Here is an 18,681-nt window from a genome sequence, read left to right on the forward strand (position 1 = left end):
TGCTATTAAATAACAGCCATAATCACAATAACACTAAAAACTAATATTTTTTCGAGCATCTTACTATAAGTCAAATATATCCCTAGGACCTTATGTGAATAGTTCACATGCTCCAAAAGTTAGCCATGCACTATTTAGCCAGTAACTTCATCATTGCCTTCGTGGGTATTAGAACTCCAGTTAGCTTTTATTAGGCTAAAACATTTTCCACTTCTGTTGATCATATTTAGCAATATTTTTCTGGCTAATGCCAAGAAAAGCCAAAACCACTTTTACCCTGCAACATCGGCTGGATAGTCCGTATATAAAGATTTCCCGTGACATTCTCGAGTGGCGTGAACGTAAGGTGAGTGTTTTTTAGAGTGTCCTGAGTTTTTCTTTGGGGGTAATGAAACATGCAAGATCAAAGTTAAGATAGACCTTCGGTGAACTCCAGGTTGGGCACTTTGCTGCTTTTATGTTTTCCCATCAACAGTTAGGCTGTGCTTCAGTGCGTCCTTGGGAGATTAATCTTCCGTCCCACCGTGGCAGCTATTTTCGTTCCACAAACAAGCTGTCATGGGAGCTTGCTGTCTTTTGTCTTTCTTCTTGTCATCTTTGAAGTCCTTTGAGTTTGGCCCCAGTGATTCTTACAGGGATCTTTGTTCACTGGTAGTTTTGTGGTGTTTATGTATGAAAGGGCGAGGTTTTTAAAAATGTCTGTGCTAAACACAAATCTGATTGTTTTACTTTCCCATAATTAAAACCTTTTTATGTTCATTACTGCTCTTATTAAAATTCTTCATTTTCTTAAACATGGTTTGCAGAATGCTGCAGAACCTCATCTCTGCCTCCCTTGCCATTTATCTCTTATTTTCTCCCCACTTTGCACACTGTGCTTCAACTAAGCTGAACTCAAGTTGCTTAAACAATCTGTGTTCTCTCACCGGCAAGCCTTTGCATCCACTGACCCTACTGCCCAGAACACTGTTATTTTTTTTTTCTCATCTGCCTCCCCTCTTGATTGGCCCACTTCTATGCTGCATAGTTAGGTCTCAATTCCTTTCTCATCTGTTAGAAGTGGTACCATTTCTAGGGAGTTTAAACCTAGATTATCACACTCATTTGCCTGCTCTATCCAGCAGTTTTCACATTGCATTAGCACTATCTACTTCTTTATCTGTATTTACAATAATGCATACATTCCTTAAAGCCAGAGATTATATCTTATCCATGACTGTGTTCCCAGCACCCATTACAGTGCCTGGCATGTACGTGCTTAGTGACTATTTATTAAGCGGATGGGTGTGGGGGATGGTAAGAGGTGGCTTAGAAAGTTCGAAGAGGGCAGATGTGGAGTACTGTGGCATCCGAAGAAGCTCATCTTACTTGATCCCAGAGAAAACTTTGAGTTACAGAAAACATACTCTTAGATTCGTATTTTCATTTTCATAGATGTTCCTTGTAGTGACATGGAGGGTGAGTTGGAGGTGACAAGACTAGTGACAGAGAGAGGAGTTACCGAGCTTTTTGTCCAAGAAAGAAAAGATGAGAACCTTACACTAAGTGGCCATGGGGATGGGGTGAGGGAATAAGTTAAATGGCTGTGAATAAAATAAATATCGTTAACTCTTGACAAACTATTTAAAACAGTGTGGGAGAAAGAAGAGAAAAAGGCTGCTTCGAGTCCTAGCTTGGCTTTCTCTTATGCTACTAACAATTATGAAGTATATAAAAAGTCAAATTATTTGAGGACTGGTATTTGGATTGAGGGACCTATGGGGTATCCCAGTGGGGATGTCAAGCTGACATTCACAAGTGTGGGTGTGGTGCTCAGCAGCACATGTATGGCGTCCGTATTTGAACATAATGAAGGCCTGCGTTTGGATGAGATCACCCAGAGAGAATGGGTGTAGAGGGAGGACCTCTGAAGAGAGCCCCAGAAAGTATGGGCTTGAGGCACACTTGGTTGCAGGGAACAGCGACCCACTGAGGCTGGATCAAGTCAAGAAGTGGGACGGTAGGTATAATAAGGGTTCTTGTGATAGAATCCAAAAACAAGCTACAAAGAACAGCTCCTCCCATTAGTTACTAGACCTGGGATATCTAGAATTAAAGATTTTGTGTTTCCCAAGCATCTGTTTCCTCTCATCTCTCTGTTCTGCACCTTTTCTCTCATTCTCTCTCTTTTTGTCTACCCATCAGTGTCCTTTGCAAGTAGCCAAGGCATCTTTCACCTTTAAATGTGTATAACTTCATCATTTCATTGTTCACCATTCTCTGAATAAGTTATCTGTAACTCTGACCTCAAAGTCTCAAAGAGAGAATCTGACCAAGTAACCAGAGGTCGTAGTGTGGCTATGACTACAGGAGATGCGGGGAGTGGGGACGGGGGGCAGGTCTTGGGAGAAGGTGTGTGCATGAAGCCTGGGAATGGTTTCTGTGGTACATTGTTATTTAAAGGAGCACTTCTCAGGTTTTAATGTGCCTGTGAATCACCAGAGAATCTTGTTAAAATACAGATTTTGGATGGTACATCTGGGTGGTTTTGCATGCTGACCAGTCTCCTAACAGGAGGTGCTGTGATGCTGCTGCTGCTGCTGCTTCTGCTGCTCTAAGGGCCATACTTGGAATAGCAAGTTGTTGGGGACAAGCAGAGCAGGGGGATTCTCAGAGAGGGCACAATAAGGGCAGGAGGAGAAAAAGGAGAAGGTAGGAACTATGGGGGAGAAACTAAAGAATCAGGGAGTGTTAAGAGGCATCTGATGTTGCAGAGGGTGAGTGAGATAAAATTGAAGCCTCATTCATATAAATAATGTCCACAGTTTTGTGAATTCTTTCCCCTAGTGCTTAGAAGCCTGTGCATCAGACAGCAGGAAGATCCATGGCTGGATTCAGGCAGAGTTGGGGAGTTACCTTGCAGGAATATGGAAGGGGAATAAGAGACTTGAATATATTAACAAGGGAGATTACATGTAGAAACAAGGCAGTTTAGGTTGTTTCAAATTATACATTGGCTTTAGATTGCTTTGTTTTAATTTTTAGTAAAGGAGAAAGACTCAATTACTGCATAAGAGAGAAAAGTTTCCCATGAAAATGTGTGTGGGCGGTGTGCATGGGCATCCTCTTGCCAGGGACATCTATCAGGATTGTAAGCACACTCTTCACAGACCTACAACAGTTCCCTTGTCTGGACCGTCCAAGGGTATATGTCACCTTTGGCATTACACAGGGAATGTTTTCACGCTATGCTGATTATGGAGACACAGGACTCAACGTTTACGCATTAGCGATCTTACGGAGGATAGACGTGTGAGGGTGTGGTGCGTGTGAATTTCTTAGGAGAGTCAAAAAATTGTCCAGCTTAAAGGTGCCTCATCAAGGAACCTTTAATTCCACTTCTTGTTCATTTTTTTTTAACTGTGTCAAACTTTATTGAAGCGATTGGAGTAAAGTGGTAGTTTCATATTCATGGGGCTTCCAAAGAACATTTTGAGGTGGAAACATTAGAGAGGGGAATCAAACAATTTTCTGGTTAACTCTGGGGAAACTAGCATTCTGGGAATAAAGTGATGTCCCTGCTTGGCTGCTGGGAGTCCTAGCAGGATACTGGCATGACCCGTGTAACCCTGGACTAAGAGCAGCCTGCCCAACATGGAGATGCTACATTGAGTGCAGAGCTTGAAGAAGAGTGGCGAGGGAGGTTGGCAATACTTGCCAAGTCTATCACATTAACAGAATCACAGATTTGTTGTCAGTTGCAAATTCACAGCCAGATTGCCTCCAGATTCCTTGCCATCCTGAAACGATCTGCGTAGAGCCTGAGGTCACTTAAATATAAATAGTTGCTTTGATGAAGTTGTTCAGTTCTCTGTATTATCAATCATTTAATACATTCCTGCATCTAAAGTATTATTTACACTTTACCGTTCAACGATGTTACATCAGGCAACACTTCACCTGATCCGGAGAATCGGTGTGTGGCCGCCCTGACTTTGCAACCATGTAGGCATGTAGGCATTAGAACGGGCCCTAGAACTCTCAACTGCCGGCCCTTGCATTGAATCTTCAGAAACTCTCAAGGCTGCTAAATATTTTAAACCTTCTAAAACAAATGACAGACTCTTCATTCATTAGACTTTAATAGAATCACATAGATAATTCAAAAAAGGACTTTCGATGCAAGCTGAGCAGTAACTTAAGCTAAATTTTCTAAAACTGATTTTCACTGACTAGTGTTTCCAACAAATTCACTAGCGACAGTTTTACAGACATTCAAATAATGAACAAGATTTAATTTCAATGCATTCATTTTGTTCACCACTTAATACAGTACAAGAAAAACATTCATTCCATCTACAGATCTGTATTGAAAGCAGCTAAAATTGATTTCTTGATTTGAGCTATCTCTTGGGATCTGAAAGTCCTATTTTAGGAAGATATTAAAGAATATCATATTTGACTGACAGAGAAGTACCTGCAGCTAGTGTGGAGTAAAAATTCAAATCTCTGAAATAAACTAACATGATACTGGTTATTGAATCTATATCTAAATGTTGTTTATAAATGAAGGTAGGCTCTAGCATGGCTGGGAGATTTTCCATTTTAGGTTTGAGTTTCTTTGAAAAATAAATTTTGCGAAAGTAAGCACGAGTAAGTCATCGCCAGGAATTCACAAGCAGAGGCAAGAATGGAGGGTGGAATTTGTTTTGTTGTTTAGATTACCTGAAAACTTTGCTTTTATAAACTGTAAGTATGAATATGGTACTATATCTGCCTTTGAGAATATCTCCAGCCAGATGCTTTTGAGTTGGGTAATTTTCAGAAGCTATGTTAACTCTGGTTTGCCAAGGCTTCATTCAGTGTCTGCTTCAGGGGCCATCTTTCTAAGTAGCTCTGCCTTTATGAGAAAACAAATTAATTTCTTAATGAACTAGCCGATAGTGTAGGAATCATTTAGCAGTAACATTTGATTTCTCCAAATGGGAAAATCCTAAGCACTCTATTTTAGACTCCCTAACATTCTTCACTAAAGTATTTTAAAATTAGTCTCTTAAAACATATTAATTTAAGGGTGATTACACTATGTTTAACAAATTGCCCTTTGAAAAAAATGTCTCTTAAGACAATACTTGGGCTTACCACTTTGCCATGTCTATTGTTAATTTCAGACAGACCCTAGACTTAATTTCAGAAGAGCTGGTTTGACTCTTGGTCTCACTATTAATTAGATGTGTAACTTTTGGCAAATTAATGTATATTAGCTTTATTTGTTTCATTTGAATATGGAGGTAAAACTAATTCTCAGGGTTATTATGATGTCAAATGAGATAATATATATGAAAGCCCTTTAATGTGAATTGATCTATAAGTATAATGAACATGATGATACTGTGCCTAGTTTGACATTTAATCCGGTTAAGTAATCACTATTTAGGAGCACAGTCTCTAAATGCTATCTAGCCTCTATGCTGTAAATGTTTTTTGGTGAATATTACGGGAGTCTTCTCACTGACGCACAGAGTGTGTGTTACAGTAATGTTGATGACAGCCAACACTTAAACAGTGCTAACTAGGCACCCACACAGCTCCCAGGACTTCACATTATTAACCCACGTGATCCTCCCAATAAACCCAGGAGACAGGTGCTGGTATTACCACCAGTGTAAAATTGGGGAAACTGAGGCACGGAAAGATGAACTTGTTCAAAATTACAGTCAGTGTTATCAGTCAAGTTAAAATCTCCCGCACCTTTCATTGAATTCCTAGGGAAGACTTGGGCAAAACAACACACCATGAGAAAGGACATCACGAGCATCACTTGGGTCTTGGATATAGGGAACGTTGCCTCTTTTTGGGAAAATGACGCTGCCTGCACACACGGGATGACGCAAAGCATGTTCCTCGTTTTCCTTTCTGGTTCTCTTTTCAATCTTCAGTGCCCAGTGCTGGGTGGATCAGTGCTGATTCACCCGGATCAGTCCCCTCCCCTGAGCCCCAGGCGCAGTAGCAGGGAGCTACCCTTCTCGCAGAGGGCCGCCCCTAGGAGGCCCACGCTATGAGCGAAGTAATTGAAAGGAAAAGCCCAACCCCATCTAAACAGATATTCCGGAACTCACACACCCTTTATCTATTTCTTTAGATTTAGATTTTGTTGGAATTAGGTTCATATACTGTACTTCATTTTCACTTTAGGCATTTTCCATTCATTTAAAGTAATTTTTTCATAAATTTAACCAGTTTGTTAACTTTCTTTTTATTGTTGACATTATTACAGATGTCTCCATTTTCCCCTCTTCGCCCACCTCCACCCAGCCCTTGCCTTCCCCATCCCTCTGGCCATCACCACACTGTTGTCTGTGTCTACTATGGGTGGTGCATATGAGGAGAGATCCCCCCAAAAGCTGGAATTATCCTCTGGAAGGTGGGCCCCTTGTAGTACAGGCTTCCCCACTAGGTGAGTGCTCTAGGAACCGATCTGTAGCAGTGCACCAGCTGGCGTTGTCATAAGAGGGTGCATTTGGCTTCACTGAATGTTTTTGAAGACGTTTTCAGTGCATTTGCCCATTTCATGATGGGTGACTTCCGAGTGCACCTTCCCACACTATGCTGAGTGTTCAGCAGTTTTTGACCAAAAACATGTGGCCCTCGTGCCTGCCCCACCCTCCCTATTCACCCAATCTCATCCCAAGCGACTCTTTTTTTGTTTCCTCCATGAAAAAAGTCCTCAAAGGGAAATGTTTTGCAGACGTGGAAGAGGTAAAACAAAAAATGGCAGAAGCACTAAAAGGCGTCCAAATTGACAAGTTCAAAAACTATTTTGAGCAGTGGAAAAAAGTCTCAGGTGGATTGCATCAAATGGAGAGTACAGTATATACCCAGTTTTATCGAAGGTCTTTTATGTGTCAGGGATCTACAAGGAGTAAGATGGTGAATACGACAGTGCATACCATCTGCTTGTTGAGCGTAGAGACTACAGGGAGAAGAAAGACAATAAGCGAACAGTCTCACAGGTGGAAGCAGCGCCCCACTCTGAACAGTGCTACAGAGGAGAGGCGCACCCAGAGGTGGCCGCAAGGGAGCATTGGGCGAGCCCTTGATGGCCATCCGCTGTTTTCTCCTGGCTGTCTTCAGACCTGTACGAGGTGTTGGAGATGTAGGGAGGCAGAACAGAGGGAGGGCACGTTAGAACAAACGGATGGGGAGCAGAGTTGGCAAGACAGCGCTGGACACAAAACCAGTGTGGGACACAAAACCAGTGCGGGAACACAAAAAATAGTTCACTACACAAAACCAGTGCAGGACACAAAACAGCACATAACAAAAACCAACAGTGCACAACTAAAAACAACAGTGCATATCACAAAAACAGTGATTGACACAAAAAATGGTACAGGACACAAACAGTGAAGGACACAAGGTGGTCACAGGGAACATAAAAAGCAAACTTAGTCTGAGTAGGATAACATGTATGTCCTTGAATATATCACTGTATATAGAAGAATAATATTTGTTGTAACTACCATTTTCAAGAAATGTTATTGCATTTTTATTGTACTCTTTCATGAAAAGGGGAGGAACTCAACAAATTTAGAGTGATTTGCAGCAACGTGGTAAAAGGACTTTATTGTTTGAAAATAAATGTGTCAGTTTTATGGCAATTTCTTTATCCAGAATGCTGGATAAATGAGATTACTGTCTACATTCACACAAATATTTAAGAGCAGTATGAATATAATTACAGAAGCATTACTACGTGGGAAGACAGTGGACCTTGGTGTCCGGTTCTACCTGATGGCCAGAGCCTGGATAAATAATAACTGAGGAACAATTGACTGCTTTACTTTTCCTCTACTTCTTATTACCATTTTTCATTATAATATTTGTTTATCTTTGTGTCCAAAACAGCAATGTAAGAATCATTCAGAGACTTAATCTTCCCTGGGCGTTGGTATATACTAACTATACCAGGCACTCAATGAGTATTCACTGAATGAAGGCATAAATGAGGTAATCACACAAGTATATAATTACAAACTGTAAAAAGCCAATGTGAGAAATGAAAGTACTTTCAAAACTATGAGTATTCCACACATGCAAGGTGATACTATTTTTTTGAGTTTTAGAAAAGATTACAAACTGCCAGGAGATAACGTGTTAATTGTTTGGTATCGGTTGCTTTCTTTCTCTCTTAAATTTTTTTCAATTACAATTGACATTCCATATCACCTTGCATTAGTTTCGGGTGTACTGCATAGTGGGTAGACATTCATATAATTCATGAAGTGGTCCCCCCAATAATTCTAGTGCCCCCTGGCTCCATACCTAGTTATTACAATAGTATTTCCTATATTCTCTATGCTGTACTTTATATTCCTGTGACCGTTTTGTAACTACTGATTTGTACTTCTTAATCCCTTCGTCTTGTTCAGTGATCCCCTCAACTCCTCCCTCAGTTTGTTCTCTGTATCAATGAGTTTGTTTCTGTTTTGTTTATTTTGCTCTTTAGAGTCCACATATAAGTGAAATCATATGGTATTTGTCTTTCTCTGTCTACCTTCTTTCACTTAGCATAATCCCCTCTAGTCCACCCATGTTGTCTCAAATGGTAAGATTTCATTCTTTTCTGTGGCTGAGTAATACCCAATTGTATATATGCACCACATCTTCTTTATCCAATTGTCTAGTGAGGGAGAAAAGGGAACCCTGGCTACCTGTAGGTAGGAATGCAAATTGGTGCAGCCACTATGGAAGTTCTTCAAGAAATTAAAAATAGAACTACTTTATGACCCAGCAATTCCTCTTCTGGTTGCTTTCTCTTTAAACATTTACTTGCTAAATGTTTCTCTTCCTTTTTATCCATGGTTTGTAATACTGAGTTCTATTTGTATGGTTCTCTAATCCCCTCAAACCCACTTCAATTACTCTAGAGATTCTTAGCTAAGGTCAGTGAAGATTTGTGAAATCCGTTCTTGCCTCCTGAGGCCTCATGTACTCCCGAAAAATGTATTCCAAGTGCCGTGGACCCTGTGCGTTTTACTGGAAAGAGTTCCCATAACTTTCATTAGATTCCCAGAGGATATGAATCCCCCCACCCCAAGTTTAAGAATAATTGCTTTGAAATTTTGTATTATTTTTGTTTTACTTTTTGTTGCTGTATCGGTACTTCTTTTTCTATGAGATGTTTTTATTTTCCTTTTTAATTTTCATGATATTTTGGTATTTTAAAATGTTTACAGTTTGTCCACAGTATGTGGTATTCTTGGATTATTGTACGCCTCTGATCCCAGCCCTTCTCTCTGTCTCTCTTTTGTCTGGCCAACAGTGTGGGGATGCGCCAACTGCAGGCTTGTGCTGTCCAACCCTTCTGGGACCTTTACTTCTCCGTGCTACCCGAATGACTACCCTAACACCCAGGCTTGCATGTGGACCCTCCGTGCCCCCACCGGCTATATCATTCAGATAACATTTAATGACTTCGACATTGAAGAAGCTCCCAATTGCATTTACGACTATTTGTCCCTGGATAATGGAGAAGGCCAAACTAAATTTTGTGGAGCAACTGCCAAAGGCCTATCATTTAACTCAAGTGTGAATGAGATGCATGTGTCCTTTTCAAGTGACTTTAGCATCCAGAAGAAAGGTTTCAATGCCAGCTACATCCGAGGTATGTAAACCAAAGACTGTGCCAAGCTTCTGCTTTCATTTAACATGTTCTGCAGTAAACACAGGACCAGCAGACAGAGCTGTGATCTTTTATGTGCATGTGAATGATTAGGATTAGAATTTAGGGGCAAGAAGATGTTCATTTTCTCTGAGTATTCTCATTAGCAATATGTGCGACCAGATCCAAAATCTGGTTACAGTAGAGCTAAATTCTTTTATATTGTTTATATGCAGAACATTTAAAGGCTACTTGGAAGACACTAGGTATTCCACAGCTAATAATTAAAATCTGTAATTTTAGCATCGCTCCATTGAATGTTTAAAACATTTCTATTTAGAAATCATTTTATTTTAGGCTTTTAAGATGTTGCCCTTTCAAGGAACCATGCTAGGGGACAAATATAGAGAATTAGCATTAAATTTTAAAAGAGCAATTTCTAACTTAAGCTAATAAACAACATAACCTGAAGAAAATCTCTTGGAAAAAAATGGCAATTGGAGGAAAGAAAATATATTTTAATCAAATATATTTCCCAGATTCTGGCATATCTGAACATTTAAATAATTCTGTTCTTTCTGAAACCTGTCTTTGCTTAAGGAAAACACAAGCTTCAAACCTGAGATATAGTTGCACAGTTTTTTCTCTAGGGCTTTTTACATAGATGCCATGTATCAAGAAAAGAACCGAAAAAAGGCACCACTATGAAAATGACTCATCATTATAAATTGTGTTTTTGGTTGGCAGGGTTTTTACTGTTTGTAATTGACATTAGATATATGTGTGGTTAATTGAAACACATGCTTTAATTTTTCAAATAATGTTTTTAAAAAGTATAACGTATTACAGGAAAGTTAAAAATAGATAAGAAGCAAACTACAGTCACCTACTTGTATACCCCCAACCATAACCTCTAATACATGATTCAAAGACGCGCTCCCTTCTAGCCTTTTCATTTCAACAACATGTGTAGAGCCCTGGGTTCATATTGTGTAAGATCATTTGGGGTCAATAGACTTATAAACTGCTTTATATTGAAAAAAGTACACTAAAATACATAATTCTATTAAATTCCATCATGGACTTTGAACTAGAATATTTATTTTAAAAAGATGTTTTTACCACAGACCTATTCTTGGTATGTATTCAAATATATTCGAACTAGCCTTCATATGAAACCAGTATTAAATAGCATTTTTGAGGAGAGCTCCTTCTCTCTCAGTTCATAATGTTTCACAATGTCTATTGTATTAGTATAGGGCTAAATCCATTGCAATATTTAATATTTCCACATATGTGCAGAAGGAATAGGGTAGTGTATTTTTATTTTGGGTTTTTATGCATGTAATAATAGTAATCGATATTAGTAATCAATATTAGCTATAGACAGACTTTGGCAGAAGCACTACCCTAGTGCTTTGGAGGTATTCACTTATTTAATTCCTGTTGAGCACCTGTGTCATAGGTGCCGTTGTCCTTCACTTTGCAGATGAAAAGACCGGAGTAGAGCAAAGTGAGTAACAAATCTGTCCAAGGTCACACAGCACAGTGGAAGAGCTGGGATAGGGAGCTCCATCATCGGCCCTTTGAGCCACGAGCTCAGACGTAAAGGAAATAAATATAGTAGTTCAAATGTAAAGGAAATAGAGCTTAAAATTCCATTTTTGTTTGTTTTTGTATTAGACTCCCTCTCCTCAGAGGAATTGTCCTTGCCTTTGGTCCTGAGTGACCCTCCTGGTAGGGAACATGAGTGGAGTATGGGGTGTCTGGAGGGAGAAAGGCAATTGTTAATCAAAAATAGAATTACTAGTTATTATATTTAGGAATTATTTGAAAGTCACATATATTTTCAAAAATGTTAAGTATAAGTAGAGCTTTCCTGAAACGGTTAGTTTTTAATTATGGTTTGGGTTTTTTTTCAGTTCTAGGATTGAGAAAAATACTTGTTGTTAACTTGGCTGACTGTACCTCGAAAGTTTAGGTGTGAGGTCCAACCAGAGTTTAAATGGGTGGGACTCCTTATTGCTGTTCTTATCATTTGTATGAGGTAATGCGGTGGTGATGGAGGGTCCAGTGAAAAAGGGCAGTGGCGGGCAGAAGTCAGTTGGTAGAGTGGTGGAGGGGCTGAGTGTATCAGACATTTTGCAGCTGACTAGTCCATATCTGAGGTTAACATGTTTTATCTGTTATTATGTTTTCTCCTAGTTGCTGTGTCCTTAAGGAATCAAAAGGTCATTTTACCCCAGACATTAGATACATACCAGGTATCCACTGCAAAAAGTGTCTCTATTCCGGAGCTCAGTGCTTTCACACTCTGTTTTGAAGCAAACAAAATTGGCAAGGAAGACGGTGAATGGATGGCTTTCTCCTACTCAAATGCATCCTTCACACAGTTACTCAGTTTTGGAAAAGCCAAGAATGGCTACTTTCTAACTCTGTCTGGCTCACAATGCTTGCTAAACAGCGCATTACCTGTAAAGGATAAAGAAGACATTTTCACAGAAAGCTTTGAGCAGCTTTGCATCGTTTGGAATAATTCTCTGGGCTCTGTGGGTGTAAGTTTCAAAAGAAATTATGAAGCAGTTCCATGTGATTCTACCATCAATAAAGTTATTTTGGGGAATGGGAAATTGTTGTTGGGCTCCGATCAAATTGAATTTGCCTCTCTAAAAGGGGACATTTATAACTTTCGACTTTGGAATTTTACCATGGATTCCAAAATGCTCTCCAACCTCAGCTGTAATGTGAAAGGGAATGTGGTCGACTGGCAAAATGACTTTTGGAATATCCCAACGGTAGCTCTGAAAGCTGAAAGCAACCTGAGCTGTGGTAAGTCTGTGGCATGTTAACTCTTTGTTTAAAGCATCACTGTCTGCATATGTTTGTCAACAAAAAATTATGTATATGTTCATGTATATATAATTATATATGTGTGTACATACATAATTACATGTGTGTGTAATACATGCACGTGTGTGTGTATATAGTTAGCATTAATGAGCTTTTTATTTTGTAAATGTTATCTGCTCAGCTATTTATATAGGCATTTGATTACAAGCCATATTTTTTTAATCAAAGCTTTTGGTCCTGTCATTTTTAGGTTTTATTTATGTTATAAAATGTCACAAAGTTTTTTAACACCAACAAACAATAGTTATAATTATCATGTCTCAAATAAAAATGTTCATACCAGGCCGGAAGCAAAAGAAATTAATGTTATTGTTTTTAATCACATAGGTGATACAGTTAAAAGCTGATTTTTATTATCCTGGAATGAAATTTCCATTATGTTATTTAAATAAACAACCACCACCGAAAGCAGTTGGTATTAAAGATCACAACTGACCATTTAAGGAAAATCTTTGGTAATCAGAAATTATCATTGCTTTCTTTGAACTTTTATTTCTATTTGTTTGAAAATGAGCTTTGTCATTTGTTTCAAATAATCCATTTCTGATTGCATTTTGAGAGACTTTAAATATGATAGTATTGCAAGTAGCTAAATGCAAAATGCCTAGAGAAATAATTCTATGTAAAAAATTATATTTAAATAGACATCTATCAAATATTCTCTAGTTACATAAGTCAATTTTGGAAGTCCTTATTTTAGTACAGGACTAATCAGACACAAAATGTAAAAGTCTCATCATCACTTTTAAATATTATCTGACCAAATCTAAGGTGTAGATAATATATACTTTTTAGTCACAGAGAAAATTCTCATTAAAGGATAGAAGGGGCCTAATATTAAAAAAGTAATTTGTGTGTAACTTTGGAAGGGATTCTGTCAGAAATCTGTTCCCAATACTTTGAACAAAGTAGGACCCCTTGTGAAGACCTGAGGCCACCTCCCCAGTCCCCGTGACCTGTGTTTGCCCTTCTGGCCTGGGGAACTGCTGTCATCTGCCCTTCCGTGCGGGTAACCCATTGCTCCCATGTGGTCATGGCACTCCTGCAGATGTTGGGAGGCTAGTAAGTGATGCCATTGGAGAGCTATTTCCTTGTGGGTTGTTGAAAAGAGGGTAAACCACGACCCCATTCCAGGAGGAGACTGTGGAACTTTGTAAGAGCTAATGGTGTTCCCCAGCTCCTCCTGGTCTGACTGGGTACAGAACACCTTCAGGGATTCCTGAGAAGTCTTTTACTCGGTGAGGAAATTGAGAAGATCAAGAGTGTAGGTTTGGTATGGGATGGTGAATGGGAGGAGCAGGCAGTGGTACACTGCCTACATCCTTCACTGTGGGGGCCTGTTTTCACCATATCCTGGGTCATTCTGAAAAGTCATAATACAGACCATTCAACATTTGTCTTTTTGTGGGGCCATATTTGAGGACTCTGGCAACCAAAAGAATAAAAGAAAGAAAGATAGCAAAAGAAAGAAGAGAATTTGGCTAGATATATGAATAATAGCTAGTACTTACTTTATAGTTTAATTGAATGTGTGTATTATGTTCTAGATACTGTTTACAGCACTTTAGCCATGCTAACTCATTTTCTACAACATAGCTCTCACAATGTGGGTGTTATTATTAACCTCGTTTTGCAGAAGGGAAGCCTGAGGCCCCAAAAGCTGAAGGAATTTAACCAGTGTTGCTCCATGAATAAGTGGCCAAGCCAGGAATTGAACCCAGAAAGTTTGGTTTTAGAGCCATTCATTCTTAATCAGTATACATGAGACCGTCCTTCAGAACAAGGATTAGAAAATGGGACGTAGCCCTAGAGTAGGCGGGCTGATTCTTTCCCAGGTGAGAACCTTGAAGTTCCGGGAGCCATCTCTTCTGGCCAGAGAGCTTTCTGTGCTAGCCTTCCAGGGTGTTAAAATGGTATTTGTTTTAAACAAAATTAACAAGCTTTCTTTCCTGCAATGCTTTTTAGATGTCTTAATATAATAAAATTTGAGGGATACAATGTGCAAGAATCCCTAAGTCTAAGAGATCCTATAGACCAGGGGTTGACAAACTAAGAGGGCCTATGGCAGCCATCTGTTCCCATAAAGTTTTATTGGAACACAGCCATGCCCATGAGTTTGTTCCCAAACAAACTCATGTTTGGGAACATGAGGTTTTTTTTTTTAATTGTTTTTAATAGTGCCTTTAAAACTCCTTTCCCAAGCCTTAAAATTACTGGAATACATCAGGTACATGTAGCATAGTCATCTATAAATTTTCAAAATGATTTCATTCAAAGGAGGGGCACAAGCTTACCTAATCAGTGATTTGAATTCCTTTAACCTTTACGCTGGTCCTCCTGACATTCCAAGATGACACGAAACACCCACATTTCAGGCACGCAGATGTCCTGGACTAAGCTTCAGGAGTCAGAACAGGAGAGGGTGAGGGAGTTTCCTGCCGTTTAATCATCAGCTTTGGGAGTGGAGGAACCAAGTCACTTATTAACTGACAGGAAATACCTGTAACACAGATTATATCTAAGCCTATTAGCCAAGCCAAACTTCAATAAATGAAAAAAAAAAGTACGCTCTATTAACATTTTAACCTTTCCTTTTCCCCAGAATGTCATGGCTTGCTGTTTATGGTACCCGTATTTTCCAACAACTACTGATCTGTACAGTAACCAATGGGAAAACAGAATTTCACGCCTAACATTCCATTGGCCTGAAAATGCCTATTAAATAGGAACTTTTATTTCAGAATCAACTTGTGATAGAAAATGAATAGATTTTTCTGAAGGTCTATTGCTAAGTAAATTTTCCTAGATAGTAGGACAGAACTGATTACATTGAAACATCCTGTCGGTAGTTTCAAATCTGAAATATTCTAGCCTTAATAAAATCCATAAATGTTTCAACAATTGTAGAATTGGACTTCTTTGTTTTCCTAAACAATTCTAAGCATACTTGGGGAATATGCCTTAATTAAGAAATTTTCAATAGGTTTTCTTAAAACCATGGTTAGTTTTATCAGTCTTTTCCAGGATGAAATGCTTTATTTAGCAGCAGTTCTTCTTTATTACATGGCATCATTCTTTCTCTTAGAACAATTTTAGTAAACATACTCAGTTTTACGACCTTCACGGATAGACAATTTTCTTCACGAACTCTTTAATTACAGGGGCGAGTGTTTGCCTGTGTTATGATTCATGCTTTGGTGCTGGCTGGTGTCCATTAATTCTCACAAAGAAAGGACAATGCCTTCTCTACCAGTTTTATTTATCTTACTGCTGACTGCTCTTTCCTGAGGTGTCACAGTGTAACTCAATGAATAGTCTGAGTTCCAACAAATTACATTTATTTAACTAGCGTTAATAAGCACTTCCATCTATTAGCCACTGTGGTTATCGTGATAAGACACAATTTGTAAGTACCCACCTTTGTTGTTATTCTTTTCTAGAAATGTTTGGATTTGTACCAACTAATGTTTTCATTGCCAAGATTTTGCACTTAATTATGAAAGCGTCATCAACTCTTGGATTCCTACCCTTTCATTTTCAATTATTACAGTTTTGTTCTTCATGGCCCCCAAAGTCTGACTCATTACTGGCTCCTTTCTTTTATCCCTAACAAATTTTTGACCAACATTTTTAGATTACCAAATTACATATAAACAATAAAGATCAAGTCACTTTATCTTTACAAAGGACTTTATTACTTGGAGATGCTTAAACTCTTGATGTATATAAATGGCTCTCAGAAATAATTTTATTTGAAATCAATTTATTTACAGAAAAATTATAAAATTCAACTTAATACAGCTGCAAAAAAAAAGCACTGAAAGGGATTATATTTTTCCCATTGTAACTCATGCTAAGGGTTCATTGCTGTTTACTGTTACTCAGATTATCATTAAATAGGGTATGAGGTGAGTTGTTGGCCACACATCAGTCTTTTTTACCATCATTCGTGTAAATAAGTAGTGACTCCTTTGAGTAGCATAATTTTAGAAGAAAAACAGACAGAAAAGAGAGATTTACAGCTTCTCATCAACTGCCTGTTTTCAGTGACTACATTTTTCAAAGAAATTTGGCTTTAAATTTTGCAGTCAATATTAAGTAAATACCTTTAAACACCTTTGGGCTATCTATAAAAATCAGTGAACATACATAGGTTACACTGTGAAAACAATGCCTTAATGATAAAGATATCATCTTTATCCAGGAGGGAGAACTCACCTTGCTTAATAGTCTCCCAGACTGTAAATCTGTTGGCCTAGGAAAATTGAGAGCCATAGTAACTTTTTATGCAGATATGCTGAACATGGAACTCATAAGAAATTTTAAAAATTGCATGCACTTTTTATGTTTCAAGTATTTATATAATTTGGTGTTTTTGTAATGTAAGATTTTCTTTTTCAAAGTAATTTCCCTCTAATAACTCTTCACTTATATTTATACTATTCCCCCCAAATCATCAAATTTAATATATATTGCTATATTGAATCATCATAAAACACTATTCATTGAGTATTTATAAAGCAATGTCCATTTGCTAAACTTTAAGTGCTTAAGAAGGAACAACTGACAACTTAAGAAGTTGTCGTTACACTTCAAGAAGTAAATACTACAATTTTCCAAGAGGTTGTCACATATTGAAATTTATACTTGTTACTGTACAATGACACCAACAAAATGTTAAAGAAAACTGTCAAATATCTTACTATAACAACATAACTCTTCTGGTTTTCTTTCCTTATTCCCACCTCTAAGCTCGCTGATATACCACCGTGGACATGTAGTTAGCGGTCAAACTTCTTTCCCACAACAATGTCCCCTTATCTCCTCTGTCTCCTGAGATACTGTATCAGCGCCAGAAGTGGCCTGGGGAGCCTGGGACTGCCAACATCCTGTGCAATTTGAGAAGCGCAGGAACTCCATCCAAGGGTCTCCTCTCCTGCTTTTTACACTGGCTGAGATTTCCTCAGTCAATTTAAATTTGGAAGCTTTTTGTTTTTCTAGAAGTTCCTAACTACATATAAGTACCTGGAGGAGGAAAGAAGTCCCACAAGAGGAGGCATAAGTTAGGTGCAATTGGAAAAAAGAATGGGCAGAAAACTTTCAGGATAAAATTCTACCTCAGTTCTGTCTAAGGCTGCTCTCAACTTCTGCCTCCTCAAATGTTCTTTTTTTCATGGTACACTTGTCCAAGCTTTCAGTGTTTAAAAGTCCCCCTCCCTATCTCTGCTTCCTGTCATAGCCAAGCTTCCTTTTATTTGCATTCACCCCTCAATCAAACATTGGCAGTCTAGAGTTCATCGTTCCCACGCTCCTGAAACTAATTTCTGTAGAGCTGCTACCAAAATTCCAGTGTAAAGTTAAAGGTCCCCTAAGTCTTTGTCATTCTTGACCTTTCTGGTTCACTTGCTATTGCCACACCTCACAGGAAAGTTTCTTCACTTTAATGCTGTGAAACCACCCTCTACAGGAGCTATTTTCACCTGTGTAACTCTTTTCAAAAATATCAGAGCATTAAATATAGGAATATCGATGGTTGCATCCTTTTCTCCTCTCAAAGCTGCACTCTAGCACTGGTGGTCCCAGGCACAGCTTTAGCGTCTGTGGAGTACCGCCTGGCTGGACCTCTCCCAAAACCGTGCACCACTGCCATGGGCCCAGGTGTCTCACAGGCACCATTTCCCTTACTGGACTATTTCCTATCTCTTTTTATAAGAGTATTATGTAGCAATATCTCAAACTGGAAACCAGAAAAACATCTTCTTCCCTTTCTTTCACTGTTTCGGAAAGTCACTGAATCCTATGCATTCTATCTTCAAATGTCTTATATCTGTCTCTTTCTGTCCATCATCATTTTATGCAAGATACCGACTCTCAATCATTAGTATTATTCATGCTTCCTGTATCTCCCCTCTTTTTAACTGGAGCCTCAAAGGTGTTTTCAAGCTTAAATCTAATTTTCTCACTTTGTTCTCTTAAGAGTTTAAAATGTGAGCAATTATCTATCTTTCATTCAGTAATTTATTCAGTAAATCTTGAGCACCCACCTGCTCTGTGGATGGGATGCACCATCATTGAAAGGACAGAGTCCCTGCGCTCTGCGAGGCCCCTCTCCATTTCCTGTATAGCTG

At 38.7% G+C, this 18,681-nt stretch overlaps 1 protein-coding gene and 1 long non-coding RNA gene across 6 annotated transcripts in view; one reads left to right on the top strand and one right to left on the bottom strand.

Annotated features, from left to right (window-relative positions):
- The window catches only part of ADGRG6 (adhesion G protein-coupled receptor G6), a 129,766-nt gene that overhangs the window by 53,617 nt on the left and 57,468 nt on the right, over nucleotides 1-18,681 (top strand). For all 5 annotated transcript variants that reach the window (XM_045188849.3, XM_024551922.4, XM_045188848.3 and 2 more), the window contains 2 exons: nucleotides 9,305-9,646; nucleotides 11,849-12,472. In XM_045188849.3, coding sequence (XP_045044784.2) covers nucleotides 9,305-9,646; nucleotides 11,849-12,472 — 966 coding nt within the window. The remainder of the gene's footprint in view (nucleotides 1-9,304; nucleotides 9,647-11,848; nucleotides 12,473-18,681) is intronic.
- On the bottom strand, nucleotides 7,050-15,005 carry LOC123478854 (uncharacterized). The gene is made up of 3 exons (XR_006654232.2): nucleotides 14,848-15,005; nucleotides 11,905-12,115; nucleotides 7,050-7,115 (listed from the first exon to the last, which is right to left on the bottom strand). It is a non-coding gene; the product is annotated as an uncharacterized lncRNA (long non-coding RNA).

Source organism: Desmodus rotundus, chromosome 11, assembly GCF_022682495.2.
Source record: "Desmodus rotundus isolate HL8 chromosome 11, HLdesRot8A.1, whole genome shotgun sequence".
Taxonomy (NCBI): Eukaryota; Metazoa; Chordata; class Mammalia; order Chiroptera; family Phyllostomidae; genus Desmodus; species Desmodus rotundus.